Source organism: Clytia hemisphaerica, unplaced genomic scaffold (genome assembly GCF_902728285.1).
Source record: "Clytia hemisphaerica strain Z4C2 unplaced genomic scaffold, Clytia hemisphaerica genome assembly, whole genome shotgun sequence".
In the NCBI taxonomy this organism is placed as follows: Eukaryota; Metazoa; Cnidaria; class Hydrozoa; order Leptothecata; family Clytiidae; genus Clytia; species Clytia hemisphaerica.
Window position 1 is genome coordinate 243,909 of NW_027103902.1, and position 14,922 is coordinate 258,830.

General features: G+C 36.0%; 1 protein-coding gene across 1 annotated transcript in view; it reads left to right on the forward strand.

The window, feature by feature from the left end:
• The window catches only part of LOC136808961 (cubilin-like), a 36,414-nt gene extending 22,508 nt beyond the window's left edge, over positions 1 to 13,906 (forward strand). Inside the window, exons 30-47 of the mRNA XM_067065534.1 lie at positions 568 to 921; positions 1,502 to 1,622; positions 3,020 to 3,288; positions 3,582 to 3,941; positions 4,344 to 4,880; positions 5,306 to 5,743; positions 6,096 to 6,243; positions 6,546 to 6,760; positions 7,156 to 7,298; positions 7,774 to 8,047; positions 8,311 to 8,652; positions 9,006 to 9,155; positions 9,643 to 9,843; positions 10,017 to 10,057; positions 10,655 to 10,721; positions 11,215 to 11,625; positions 12,638 to 12,819; positions 13,355 to 13,906. Coding sequence (XP_066921635.1) covers positions 568 to 921; positions 1,502 to 1,622; positions 3,020 to 3,288; positions 3,582 to 3,941; positions 4,344 to 4,880; positions 5,306 to 5,743; positions 6,096 to 6,243; positions 6,546 to 6,760; positions 7,156 to 7,298; positions 7,774 to 8,047; positions 8,311 to 8,652; positions 9,006 to 9,155; positions 9,643 to 9,843; positions 10,017 to 10,057; positions 10,655 to 10,721; positions 11,215 to 11,625; positions 12,638 to 12,819; positions 13,355 to 13,516 — 4,415 coding nt within the window. The 3' untranslated portion in view covers positions 13,517 to 13,906. The remainder of the gene's footprint in view (positions 1 to 567; positions 922 to 1,501; positions 1,623 to 3,019; positions 3,289 to 3,581; positions 3,942 to 4,343; positions 4,881 to 5,305; positions 5,744 to 6,095; positions 6,244 to 6,545; positions 6,761 to 7,155; positions 7,299 to 7,773; positions 8,048 to 8,310; positions 8,653 to 9,005; positions 9,156 to 9,642; positions 9,844 to 10,016; positions 10,058 to 10,654; positions 10,722 to 11,214; positions 11,626 to 12,637; positions 12,820 to 13,354) is intronic.
• The last annotated feature ends 1,016 nt before the right edge of the window (positions 13,907 to 14,922 follow it).

Below are 14,922 nucleotides of genomic sequence, written 5' to 3' on the forward strand. Positions count from 1 at the left end.
ATTCCGGTTATACGATATGCTTCTTAGTGGAGCACAGGTTTTACCATTCACCGCTAATTTTTTTTACAAATTGAAAAAGTTACCCCTTTTGCATTTTCAACAAGCTGTGACCTGAATTTGGTTTTCAAACTGTTTATGAGACGCAGAACAACAAATGGAAATGGTCGAATTTCAGTTCCCTAGCTGCGAGACACTGTTAACATTCCTCCGTCTGGTTGGTCTAATGTCGATATCCCCTCATCTCGTCATTCCCACATACCCTTCTTTAAATCTGGAAATAATAGAAAGGTCGGAGTTACTGATCGCTGATTAGCGGTCAGAGAAGAAAACATCTTTTTTTTCAATCAGTGATTCGGAATTTCACGAGGGATGTAAAGATTAGACCAACTTACTGTAGAATGTTAGGGCCATAAGAATGTCTAACTCAGATCGGACTCAATTCGCCGCCCAATGAACTGGTCAATGCGATGACTGGGTATTTAGGAGGCTCCTAATATTCGAAAATCTGTTAGATATTTAGAATGAAGTATGAAGTCTTTCTAATTTCTTATCAACTTCGTCTTGTAGAGAAATGTGAGTATCGATTGGGCGGTTCAAAAGGCGCCATCACCTCACCCGACCACCCTTCAAATTATCCCGGCAATCTTGACTGTTCTTATTACATCACGCTTCGCGATGGCGCTCAAATTAAGCTTAAATTTGAAACGTTCGATTTGGAGAAAACATCACAATGTGGCTATGATTATTTGAAGATCCAAGATGGTGGAGATAGCAACGCGCCTGAGCTAGGAAAATATTGTGGCAATACGAAACCGTCGGATGTAACATCGTCGAAAAATAAGCTTTATCTTAGGTTTGTGACGGACGCACGAAATGCAGGAAAAGGATTCAAATTATCATGGGAAGAAGTTAAAGAGGAAGGTAAGTGTTTCGAGGAACCTGAACCCATGATTCCCCGTTTGAAAAAACCGACGAAGAAAAAACTCCTTTTGATGAAGGGAAAAGGAAAAATTGAAGAAAATTCTTCATTAGGGAGGTCAAAGCGCATTTAAGTTAAAGGGTTTTCTTCAAAATAAATTCAGGTAATATAACACTTTGTTATATTCATTTAAAACTACCTACTTTGGGAGAATCTATTGACTGCACGCATCCCCTCTGATATGTTTTGATATAGGGAATGATAATCGTGTATAAAATTCCCGTCCGAGAGTTACCTCAGATTGGGTAACCTGTTTCAATTTTCTTAAAGAGGTTTTAGAAACCCAATGATTGTCTCAATAAGACTTACTAATCAAGCCAAGCTAGTTTCTAAAACTCAAAAACAGAAAGACGGGGGTAACTCTCAGGGAACGGAATCTTATACACAGTACGCATCCTCTATATCAAAAAATATCAGAGGGGATGCTCGCAGCCTAAGGAATCAATAGAGGGACAAATACCCTTTCCCTCTTCCCCGGTTACCCAGCTATTGCATCTAATACTTTCTTCTTTCTTTCTTTAGCATGTTTATACCGGTACAATGCACCGAGTGGAGAAATCAAAAGTCCAAATCATCCAAATAATTATGACAATAATTTAGATTGTCAATATCAAATTGGTGTAGATCGCGGCTATCAAATAAGGTTAGCTCACTTTCTTGCATTTAACTCTTGCTAATTCGAACTCGATTGGAAAGTCTATATCAACCCTTAGCGACGCGGTCAGCTTTTTAGAGGACTGGAGATGAATTTACAAGGAACATTTGATCTCGGCGCACGGCATTTTTAGCCTACAATTAATTCAAACTAAGCAAATTCCCACGAGAACTCTAGGGATATTTGTGTTTTCGCTACAGTCGTCGAGAAAAATTTCCCTGGCTTTTTTGTTACCAGTTTCCTAGGAGCTGATAGTTGTATTTGTGTGAATTACAGAAAGATTTAAATTATAGAAAGTATTTTACGTAGGTTTCTCCTTTATGGGAGCTGATAATTATTTCAAATTATAGAACGATTCGAATAGCACACCGTTATGCAAACGTCATAATTATTACTTTTAACACTTGACCGAAAATCAATCCCACAATCCTTTTCGTCTTAATTAAAAAGTCGTGAAAGTCATTACTTTTTCTTTGTAGTTGAGTGTAATTTGCATGCAGGCGTAGTTAACGCGAAGGGTGATGGGATTGAATTTCGGTCAAACAGAAAAATCAATGTCTATTTTTAGATTCACTGCGGTATGCTATTATAGAACCTTGAAAGTCTACTGTATGAGCAAAGAATTAAAGCCTGTGATTTTTATCCAAATCTTACACGTGTCAGCTGAGCAAGCAACGCGCGTAAAATTTTCTTTGCGTTTAATAGCAAGAAAAATGAAGATTGAAAAAGTTGTTTGCTTGGTACACTCCTAACCTTTTCGTTATATAAATTAGAAAATTGTCGCTTGTCCAAAGTCAGAATCTGCTACCTTTTTGGTATTATATTTCGAGTGTTACAAAATTTCGCGAAACGATGTTAGCGTGTACTAAATTTCGCTATTGCCAGTTTCTGGAAATTTTCGCGTGTATTAAATTTCACGATTCACTAAATTAGGCATTTTCAAAAAGTGGGAATAAAGAAAGAAAATGACTGATTTCGCTTGAAACACAACGTATTGGGTGTAAACATACCAAAAATAGTAACAAAAATAGTGACAAAAATAATAACTAAGTGTAACAAATCTGAACAAATAAGTATTTTCGATTTTTGACCTATTTTGAAAAATTTTCGCATGTATTTAATTTCGCGATTTTGTAATTTTGAAAAATTTAAACTGTATTAAATTTCGCGAAATATAATACCGATAAGGTAAATTAGGACCATGCTCAGACGTCACGGTTTCGTATCGCTCCAGTATTGTATTTGTTACGGATAGGAAGTGTCCATACTGATTTCCGAACGTTTTGGAGTAAAGCATCCCAATGAAAATTGAAGCAAAACCGTTTCGATCTATTTTGCTTGTATAAGCCCAAATATACTTAAAGTTTTTATTTTTCATAAAACAGATTCACTTTCAATCAATTCGATCTTGAAACTGGACCAAGTTGTAATTACGATTTCATACGAATCCATGATGGTAACTCCATAAACGCCAAAACGTTATCTAAACTATGCGGAAACAGCATTCCAGTGTCTATCAGCACATCCGGTAATCAAGCGGTTATCCGGTTCAAAACAGATGACCGGAGATCAAGAAAAGGTTTCCGGATTTCTTGGCAACAGTTCAAGAAAAGTGTAACCACAACACGAAAACCTGACGTCACACCATCGAAAGGTATATATATTTTACCAAAATGTTTAAAGTATGAGGTAATCTTTTCACGTCTCAACCAATTAGAGCTTTACTCGACGTTTATTCGTGTCTTTGTTACATGAATCTGCTAATAGGAAAATAATGTATTCTAGATGATATGCTCTCCGTCTACTAACTTAGTAGACTTGGCGTTGCCATCGAGGCAAAAGGTACAATCTCAAATTTACTGTCTGAGAAAACTGAAATTCGCAATTTTCTCTTCGTGAGTATAGTCCTAAATATGTTAATATTTTCTGTTTAAACTTTCTTTCTAGATTGTGTATTCCGCATTACCGGTAAAAAGAACGGTATCCTCGCCCATCCGGGATCACCTCTTCCTTACAAAGTCAACCAACACTGTCGTTACGTCATTACTTCGGATCCCGGTACAATTATACGGTTCCGATTTGTTTTCTTGGACATCGAAGACGCGCCAAATTGTGCATATGATTATCTTAAGATTTTTGACGGTGAAAATGACAAAAACCCGAATGTTTATTGCGGTAAAACCGTTCCTCAGCAAATCTATTATTTAACTCAGAATAATATGATAATGGAATTCAAATCTGACAAGCAAAAGACTGGACGAGGATTCAAGCTTCACTGGCAGGCTATACCAAAAACAAGCACTATAGGTAATTTTTTTTTTTAATTTTTCAATGCAGGAAACTTCTACATACGCACACCTAGGAAAAGTTTTTAAGGCCAAAAAATAATTTGGATAAAGTATGAAAATCGCAACTTGTCTTTTTTGTCTGTAACAAAAGAAAATTGAACAAAAAGCTAAAACAATACATTGCCAGACCGGGGTTTTTTATAATGACTATGGTCAAATCTCCATAACTTGAACACGCGTAGGGAAAACCAATTTGTTAGAGTTAAGGAAATTTCGAGTTATGGAGAAGGCTTATAAGGTATTGTTAACTGAAAGGGCGATAAACTTATTCGCATTAAGAAGACATTCGAGCTATAGAGGTTCGAGTTAAAGAAACTAGTGTAATTGATTAACTCATTTGAATTATTTTTGTCCATTTTAGATTGCGGAGGAGTTTACACCAGCCGTTCCAGCCATATCAATCATAATTCATATCCAAACAGCTACAAACCGAACTTAAACTGTAAATACTCCATCAATGCACCGCGAGGCTACCAAATCGTTCTTTACTTTCAACGCTTTGACATCGAAAAAACCGCTGGTTGTAAGAATGATTACATCAGTATCACTGAGGGAGTCGATGCAGATGAAACGGTTCTTGTCGACCGCGCGTGCGGTGCAACCCCGCCGCGTTCCGTGCGCAGCAATAAAGGTGTTATGACGGTACGTTTTAAAACAAACGGGAGTATCCAGAGAGGAGGTTTCAAAGCTTCCTACTATTTCCGTTTTGTTACGTCACTGGCGACAACTCAAGCAACACCGAGAACAAAGCCGGCAACAACGACAACTACCACCAGACGAACGATTCCTACGACCACCACCACTACAACGACCACCCCAACCACTACTACAACAACGACCACCCCAACAACAACTACAACGACCACCACAACAACTACAACCACACCACGACCAGTTTGTAAGTCAATCATTTATGAAAGCTTTTCAACTAAGGTTTGATCAAAATCTAGTGGTATCCAATGAAATGGATACTTATTTGAGTAGAATGGTTTTATCTGAAAAATTATATCAAAACAGAAAGCGTTTTCAGATCATATAGGTAACATGTTTCTCAACCAAAAAGTTTTTGTGAATTCTGCAAATCATCGGTGAAAGGAGATTTGACCCTCTTTTAACCTCTGTAGTACCTGGTGACTGCGGACAAAATTATTTTGATTAATTCAGTTTGAAAAATTCAGAGTTTGGGGAGCTATAATTTGAGATTTCCATTGTTATGTCTATGTCGCTATGCATGTTAGACGGACTTTACTTTCTGAAGTATGATTCTGATGGCTTACATTGAACACATAACGAGCCAGCATTACTTTCTTTTCCTTATTTCAGCATGTAACAAAGTCTACACAGCATCACGCGGCCGAATCCAGCACGTGCGTTATCCACAGAACTACCTTCCAAACAGAGATTGTAAATATTCAATCAATGCACCACGTGATAAAATGATCGCCCTGGGTTTCGACATGTTCGATTTAGAGCGTAGTACAAATTGCGCTAACGATTATATGTTGATTACGGAAGGGGTCGCACCGGATGAGAAAATTATCGGAAAATATTGCGGTAGAAGCCGGCCAAATACTATTCGGTCTCGTAAAGGTGTTATAACGATCATTTTTAAATCGAATGGGTACCGAGAAGGGCGTGGCTTCAGTGCCAGGTACTATTTCCAAGACCTGCCACAGACGACAACAACAACGACCACCACCACTACCACAACAACGACCACTACAACAGAGGCAATAACAAAACCTGCGAAGCAAATTTACAGTGAGTACTCTCGGGTACCTAATAAGCCTCACCCCGCTAATTAATTTTTCGAAGATTTCCCTGCGCTGTGAAAATTTCCATAAAACCTAGGTAAAGTTCGTCCTAGGACAAACTAGGGCAGCGTTTTTGGCGCTTTTAAGACTTTTTTATATTCATGGATTATAAGTTTGCCTTGGAAAACTGGAAAAGCGCGTTCAAAGTTACCATCAGATTTATCCTGGTGGCCGAATCAAACTAGCTTAGATTTCTAGGACGATTTTTAACATCGCTTTTGTGATTTTGACCAAATAAAACAGAGCCAATTTGTAGAATGGAATGATCAATATGATATTGTCTGTCTACTTTATTATAGGGGCTTACCAGCAAGTTCGTGGAGAAGAAGGTCTCATTCAACAACCGTCAGAATTTCAAAAAGAGGCAACCCTTGTTGACAGGTTCTGGCTCATTGTCACTACACCAGGAAAGAAGATCCGTCTTGATAACCAAGTCTTCCTTTTAAGGTATGTATTGTTTTGGTATATTTTCTTTTTTTGTCTCTTTTGAATTAGAAAGTGTTACGAACTAGTGCCATCCTATGATGATAAGTGCCCCACTGAGAAAAGTACAATAATATAAAGAATTTGGAAAAATAGACCCTCGGTTCATTTTGAATTTTTTTCAAAAAACGTGTAAATGACCTCAAATTCATACGATTACTGACACAAACAGACTTTGCGATTTTTTATTAACTAGAGTGAGTGATATCAACGACTGGAGGCCTCGACTACTCAGTAACGTTTCTCTTGTCATTTTTCACAATCAGGTCACGTCAATCGAATTGCGCTGATAATTCGATCAAAGTTTACGATGGTGATCAACCCATACAAAGTGCCCTGTTAAGAACCCTTTGCAACACGAGACCTACACGGATCTCATCGAGTAGTAACCAACTTCTTATAGTTTACCGTGGTTCAGACCCTCAACTTATACCTTCAACCAGTTTTGAATTCCGATGGAGATCTGAGGATGAAATAAAAGGTATATTCAAACCTGTGTTTATAATTTTCCCGTAAATCTCAAAATGGAACTTTCAAGCTCTCAAACTTGAATAAAAATTTTATTGTTATGTCTAGGATTAAAAAGTATGCAATTTAAAACCATGAATTTTGAAAATATTGCCGTAAAGTTTTAAGTAAACGAAAGACTGTCTTTTGGGAATTTCCCTGGTATTAAGAGAGGGTCTTGAGTGACTTTTCCTCCCGTTCAAAACGGTTTTAAAATAATACGTAAGCTTAGGGAAATTTCCTATTTCAAAAGGTCTTAAAGTAAAATTACATGTGAAAAAGCCTTCGCATGGTTTCCACTTAAAATCGAAAAATCCTTCTGGAACACATGAACATTGATCAATCAAATCAACCCGGTCTTTCTTTTAGAATACGATATTTGTGGTGACGAGCCAATCATCTTCCAAGGCCGCCCCATCATTTTACGATCACAACCAAAGACATCACGAACCTATGAAGCCCTCATGAATTGTGCCGTACAAGTTGTGACAGGTTCTGACCAAGTTTTCAAGGTATTACTGAGTTTTTGGGCTATGAACTCCTATTAAAAACAGTGCACAAAGTTCTTTAAAACAACAAATTAGTCCGTCTCAACGAGGTACAAAAAGATGCTTTTCCGTCTTCAAATTCAACGGAATTCTCCTAAATTTGAAAAATCTTGTCTAATTTGTTTAAAGTTCATTCCCCGTCCGAGACAAAAAACGCAAGGTTTGACCATGCTTGAAGCTAAAAAATACTTTTTGGCTAATTTGATCGTCTATCGGGATGAATTAAGCCAAGTTTTTCTCACCAAAGAGTTAAATAGTGTATTTTGTTTTAAAACGTTGACTTATTCTACACTACATCTGTAAGATAAGAATTATTTTGTTTCGTGTAGTGCACCAATTAAATCTTATGGTATCTTCTTCTGTATCGTGTGTGATTTCCTAAAAAGTTATAGAAGAGCTTATCATACTTAACATTTCATTTTTATGATTTAAATTCAAGGTGGAGATCAAAGACTTTAAACTAGAGAAGATGGATTTCAGAACAAAGGAATGTAATGATCACTTGATCTTGTACGAGAAAAATGAAGAACGACGAACGAGCGAAGAACTCTTCAAATTATGTGGAGATGGCGCTGGAAAACAGAACACGTGGGTCACGTCCAGCAATAATATTGAAATGAAATTTGTCTCCGATCGTCAAATGGAAGAACGAGGTTTTAGAGTATTGATTTCAGCGCTTGATGAGCCGACTTCGAGCTTGGATTTTGTATCAGGTGAGTGTTCTGTTGGACTCCTCTTCCTTACGTGACTTTTTATACTTGATTAACTCTATATTAACTGTCAAACATGACATGCCATTTCTTCAAGAATGTCGATTTTTTTGGAGTATATATGTTTATACACAGACACGTGTTTCGTCCTCCCCAGGACTCATTAGTGCGGCTCGGGTAAGCGAGCATGCACCTTTGTTGCTACCAGAGTGCTCAAAACACTAAGTGTGACGTAGATGACGTATACATTTCATTTGGTTATTCAGGAGATTTTTGTCAACAAAGATTGACGGGAAGTAGCGGTCAACTCACCAACCCAAAAGACAGCATCTCATCGTGTGTGTGGATTATAGATGGGAAGCCGAGCTCACGAATACAACTCTATTTCTCTACGTTTGATATGCCGGAAGACTGTTCTAAGTCTTACGTTCTCTTACGTGACGGTTCCACGTCAGATTCTCCGTTAATGGGAGTCTATTGTGGATGGAAGAATACGCCGTTCTATACCGTTCGCCCGCGCGGCCATCAGATTTGGATTGAATACGTCAAGGATGTGAGCAAAAAAGGAAATTTCATGTTACATTGGAAAGAAACACGAGCGTCCTCAGGTAATATTTCTTTTAGTTTAAGAAGACTGTCCCTCAAGACAGGGTCTTTGTAAAATTGAAGAATTTTAACGTTTCTAAATTTTATAGAAGAATTTCATTAGCTGTCCTGTCCAAATTCGAATTCGTGATATTCATGAAGTAAATGTTATTTACGGAGGGACCCCGGTTTTTGCCAGTAGTGGCAAATTTTATACAAATTTTGTCTAGTTTAAATTTGCCACTACTGGCTAAACCGGGATATTTCCGTAGAAAATATTACGTCATGAATATCATGAATTAGAAAGACTCCAGTACAAAAAAAACCACTTGATGCGGTGGCAATTATTAAAACTTAAAAAACACATTTGTTTTAGAATCTACATGCGGTGGTTATCAAACAGGTCGTTCCGGGGTTCTTTCACTTCCGACCGGAACTTCATCCAAATTTACGGAACTTTGTGTTTGGAACATCCAAGTCCAAGAAGGAGAACGAATTTCCATTGAAACTCGACAACTTGATTTAGGTAATAACTTTACTTTAAATGTTCCTTATTTTAATTGGCTTTCAAAATCAAAATTCATCGGAGCTCATGAAAAAGAGTTGAGCCTTATTGCGAATTAAAAAACAGACACAAAAGCAGTACTGGGGTATTATATGTCTAGGACCAAATGAAGTGAAAAATTGATTGATTGATTGATTGAATTGATTGATTATTTCAGAATTCTTTTTCTGAACCTCGATGGAAGCTTTTTATATATCCCTATATCCGTTGATGTTAGATTGGGCTATCATTGAAAGGATTTTTGCCCCCTATGTTAAGCGAAGTATAAACTCCATCTAGGTAGTGCATGGTTCATAGTCTGGAAATTCCAGGGGGTCAGTGGTGAAAAATCCAGGTTGGTCTCTGAAGTTTGTATGAGGAGTCTATTGGGACATCAAAAATTTACTAGAAAGAATTCAAATAACTTAACATCGTAAAATGTTAATCAAAATAATTTTTATTTTAATAGGTTCGGATTGCAGTAAAGCATACATCATTGTCCGCGATGGTATCGGCTCAAAAGCGACAGCTCATCCAAAGATTTGCGGTAGTGATCTAACGCGAGCTTCAAAGATTATTTCGACATTAAATAGCATGTCTGTCGAAGTATATGCAAACTGTTATTGCGATCGAAGGCTATTTAGAGCATCATGGAGGCTAGCTACTGAAGGTATGATGATTACTCACTGTATATCTTAAAGTGCTCTAGATAAATAATTTTAATAGGACTTTTAGACGATCTTTCGATTTTTCTACGAGGTCCACGACCTAATGATCTGAACAAAACATGGAAGGGGTAAGTTTGAACAAGAAGATTACGGAGGTTATTTCTTTTTATTTCAGGTGATATTCGATCTTACAGACCTCCGAAGGTTCGACGAGAGGTAAGCAATGTCAGCCAGTCTGTTCAAATATAATAAGAATAGAAAGATAAATTACGGTGCTTTTCAGTTCCCCAGTGAAAACAAATTAAAAATATTCCTCGTGTATGTTTAATCAAATTTAGAATCAAATCAAATTGTTCATTTTTACCCAAACTAGATAAACTACGTGTCTTCACATTTTCTTCATACAACAGTTGACACTCTCTAATTCGATATTCAAGGGACTGAAAGTTTTCTTCAAATTAGAGGAGTATTCGAATTATGAAGAGGTATTTTTAGGATATCCAGTTGAAGGGGCTAATATTTAAGTTTGCAAAGCAAAAAAGACCTCTCTGACATTGGACATTTTTGGCTTGATGACAGCAGAACGGAGGTCAAAATTGAAATAGTTTTAGCGACGAAGAAGCAAAATGATCTATGATGAAAATAACATACTCGGAAATTTGTTCTTCAAAACCCTACAGAAATTTATCAGGGATGCTTTCAAAGTGTGTTCATGTCCAAATATTTATCTAAGAATTCACCCTTTCCAGGAACCATTTCCGTTCTAGAGGCCATACAATCTATAGGATGTTTTTCTTTTATCATTTTTTTCAGTTGACAACATTGCTTCTTCCAACTTCATTAACATTACCACCTGTCTCACCAACTACAGAATCTCAAGGTATATTATTAGTTCTTCTTTAACTAAGTTTGTGATAAAGCCAAATAAATTTATCAGGGTGATAAAAGTTATCCTGAAAACTTTTTCAAACATTGAGTCAATATAGATTTTCCAAAGATACATTATTTTTTAATGGGAACAATTTTATAAGAATAATTTTATAAGAATGATGATGCTCGAAATTGTGAAAAATGAGAACACTTCAAGACAATGCTGAATGTCAAGCAATTTAAGGAGCAAACTATACATTGGTGTAAAGATTAAAATACATCAATATCGCGTCGCTTCAAAAATAATACAAGGATACGAATAATTTGACTTGAGGCTCAAAGTGCCAAAAAAATAAGATAGCCTAAGCCTCATAAAAAATTTATTATAATTTTCATTTTAATATAATTTGGTTCTTATAAAAAAGGAGGATAATTTCTAAATTCTGAAATCGACTTTTCTGCTAATAAACTAATTGATAATTTTACTTTATTTTATTTTAAAGAAAATGGTGGAGCTTTACTGATGACAGGCACTCGTGGTGAAATTACTTCGCCTTCTTTCCCAATCACCTACCCACCAAACCGAAAATCCATTTGGCTTATTCGTGGTCCCGAATCGGGGAAAATTCGGGTTTCATTCGAAACAATGGATATGGAATCGGATTACGCATGCCGTTATGACTACGTGGAGATTTTTGACGGGAATGACGAAAAGTCGCAATCGTTGGGACGTTTTTGCGGTTCCGAGATTCCGTCGCCTTTGACATCTAGCTCTAATGAGCTGTATGTAATCTTTGTATCTGATTCGAGCACGCATGGTAGTGGATTTTCGTTCAGTTGGGAATGGAAAAGTGAGGGAGATGTCGAAGAATTGAACACACCGAATTTACCAACTGGAATGCCAAACAATAATGGTACGTTCTATTGACCTAGAAGTTTAATTTCGTCGAAAGGACGTGCCTGTATTTGTTTTTGACAAGTTGCCACGTCATACAAAAAGTAAAGCCTTGGATTTGGAGCTACTTTGCCTCACAAATTTTCCCCACAAGCTAAGAATACAGGGTGTCCCGTAAAAAAGTCATGTGTCAGAACACGACTACAAGTAGAACAATCTTTTTGCGTATGTATAACAAAGTAAAAAGTAAAAAGACGTTAACGATCGCATTATAAAACACTAATCTTTAACCCGCACACATATATTTTCTACTTGTAGCCATGTTTTGAAACAGGAATTATTTTCGGGACACCCTATACAGGGTGTCCCGAAAAAAAGTATCGAGTTGTACCACTTCTATAAAAAGAAAGTTCTTATGTGTGTTTCACGAAATTTGCAATGTTTATCAAAGTTTCTCTGTGTGTCAAATTAATTGTCATTGTCATAACTCAATTCTCAATAACTTTTAGCGCCATGAAAATTGTAAAGAAAGTTAATTCTTTTTAATAATAATGACTGTTGTAAAAACAATTATTGTGTTGATATATATTTTCTTACATTTTGCTAAACACGTGCATCAACCTTCTACTCAGAATCATGTTCGAACTCGATACTTTTTTTAGGGACACCCTGTACATTAAGATACTGATGCCTCTTCCTAACCTTTAATGTTCCTCACCTGTTCTTATTTTCAGTATATGTTTTGTGAGTATTTTTTAGCATTTTCCTAAGAAATCAAGAGTCTACAGAGCCTTAAATCAATCTGATTCTTAATTTTTTGCCCATCATATATAGTTTGTTCTTATGACAAAAAACGCTTAAGTATAGGTGAGCGGCGAGTGTCTTCATTTAAAATTTAATTATCTTAAGAAAGTTTAAATATTTTTTATTCCTGTAGTCTTTGTCTTACAGCATCGGTGATTCATTCTATGATTTACGTGATGACAATTTTGACATTTTTGTTTAATCTTTGTTTTCTTCTATTTTTTCAGCATGTGGAGGCGTTTTCACGGACACTACCGGAATTATTTCATCACCGGGCTACCCGAGTATTTATCCAATTAATACGGAATGTCATTATTTGATCAAACCTTCAAACGCTGGTCGAATTGTCTTAGATTTTATTTCGTTTGATTTGGAGGCTGACAGTAAATGCAGTTTCGATTATCTACAGGTACTTTTTCCACTTTGATTTATCTTTCCCAATGGAATACATCTTTTCGACCGTAGTCGCGCGGGCATTTTTTTGTCCGCTTTATCCCACTAAAACCGTCCCAATCCTTTTTTGACGCATTTTTCTATTGTCTATATGTGCGAAAAAAGGACTGGGACGGTCGAAAAGGTGTATTTACTTTCTGATATTTTGCGACATATTTTTTCGATATTTACATTTTCATCTTCAAACATTTTGGTATTTTGCAGTATCTCGTGGCTTCTTGTGAATTTTCTTCTTGTTGATGATTTCCAATATGAAATTGATTTGTTTTATACGGCTTTTTTCAAAAATAATGCTTCTAGCCCCACCATCTTAGTTTTTAAAACCATTCGGTTAACACTTTTAAAAAGGAGATTTAAAATACTACAAATCTCAAAGAAGATTTTCACTTAGATCTGATCGAATTCGCTATATACTAATTATCGACCACTCTACTGACCTATAGTTACGTTGTTTCTTATCTCATTTTTTTTGCGTGTATTTCTTTGTTCAGATCCGAGCTGGTGGTACACAGTATGGAGCCGAGGTAGCTAGGCTATGTGGTGATACATTACCAAAGAGAATGACACTCCAATACAACGCTATATGGATCACCTTCAAATCTGACGATACAACAAGTCGCCGTGGTTTCTCCTTATCTTACAAAACTCTTTAATAACATATACTTAAAACCAAGTGGAGAACGAATTTATAAGGAAGGAACTCATCAATGAACGAACGAACCTACCAATTGAGTTTTAGTGTGGCTTTTAGATTCTCCTTATCTTACAAAAGTCTTTAATAACATACTTTAACCTGGATACTAAACCAAGTGGAGAACGAATTTATAAAGGAACTCATCAATGAACGAACGAACCTATCAATTGAGTTTTAGTGCGGCTTTTAGATTCTCCATATCTTACAAAAGTCTTTAATAACATACTTTAACCTGGATACTAAACCAAATGGAGAACGAATTTATAAAGGAACTCATCAATGAACGAACAAACCTATCAATTGAGTTTTTCTCCTTCTCAAGTCCTTCAATGTACTTCTTATAATGCAATAACAGCCCATTTGGCAGACAATGTTCTTTCAACGTTCATTTAACGTTATATGGACGTTGTGAACGTTATTTAAACAGCCAGTGTGCCAGCTGGGAGAAATTTTCTAACAAGAAGACTGCATTCGTGGAGAAGAGATTTATGAAGGAAACCGGCGAAGGATTGCATATGATGATTCTACTGGTCATTATCCGAAACATTTTTTAGGTTTTGAATGTGCTGCCATTTCTATAAATGAAATCGTTTGCTATGTATTGGCTTCAAATTTCAAAAATTACACATCAGATTTATGAGTAATTGATCACACGCTTTTTGTAAGAACCCATAAACTTGAACTCAGGCTTCACTGTTCTTATTCTTTTATGTTGGATTGTTCTTAAATTATTCTCAATTATGTTAGCTTCTTTGCTTGCTTTCAAAAGAGAATCCAAAAATTTTCAATAAATTCTAAAACCTGAATATTCTTAGGTTTTAAAGAAATTTAGTTTCGTGTTCTTATAAAAAGCGTGTGTTTGTCAAAAATGTCCATGATACAAACGTGTGAAAATTTTCAATATCAAATCTAATTTCCCCGTATCAATCCCTAGATTTTTAAGTTTCACGATGTATAACAAACAGACTTTATTCTATAAACCATATAGTTTATTTTAATACACATACTGACACACATTAATTCATGTTATTTTATTTTAATATTTTTTGGTACTGCGTATTAGGCTATTTATAGTTAGAGTATTTTCTAGAAAAAGAAACATTATAAAGAACTTTTGAGTCTTATGCCTTAAATTTTTTTTTGAGTAACTTGGTCGAATTTCCTTAGAAATTATAAAAAAATGGTAATTTATAATCTGCAAAGCTTTGTACTAGCGTGTTTTTAAGCGTTTTCTGGTCTGTTCTTAAACTCCTTGAAGGCTTTGCTCTTATAATAAAATATTTTGAGCTACTTTTTTATTCAGTCAATTATCTCGCAGATGTCCAAAGAAAAGTCATGAGTTTTGGCACGAAAATGGCATTTCTC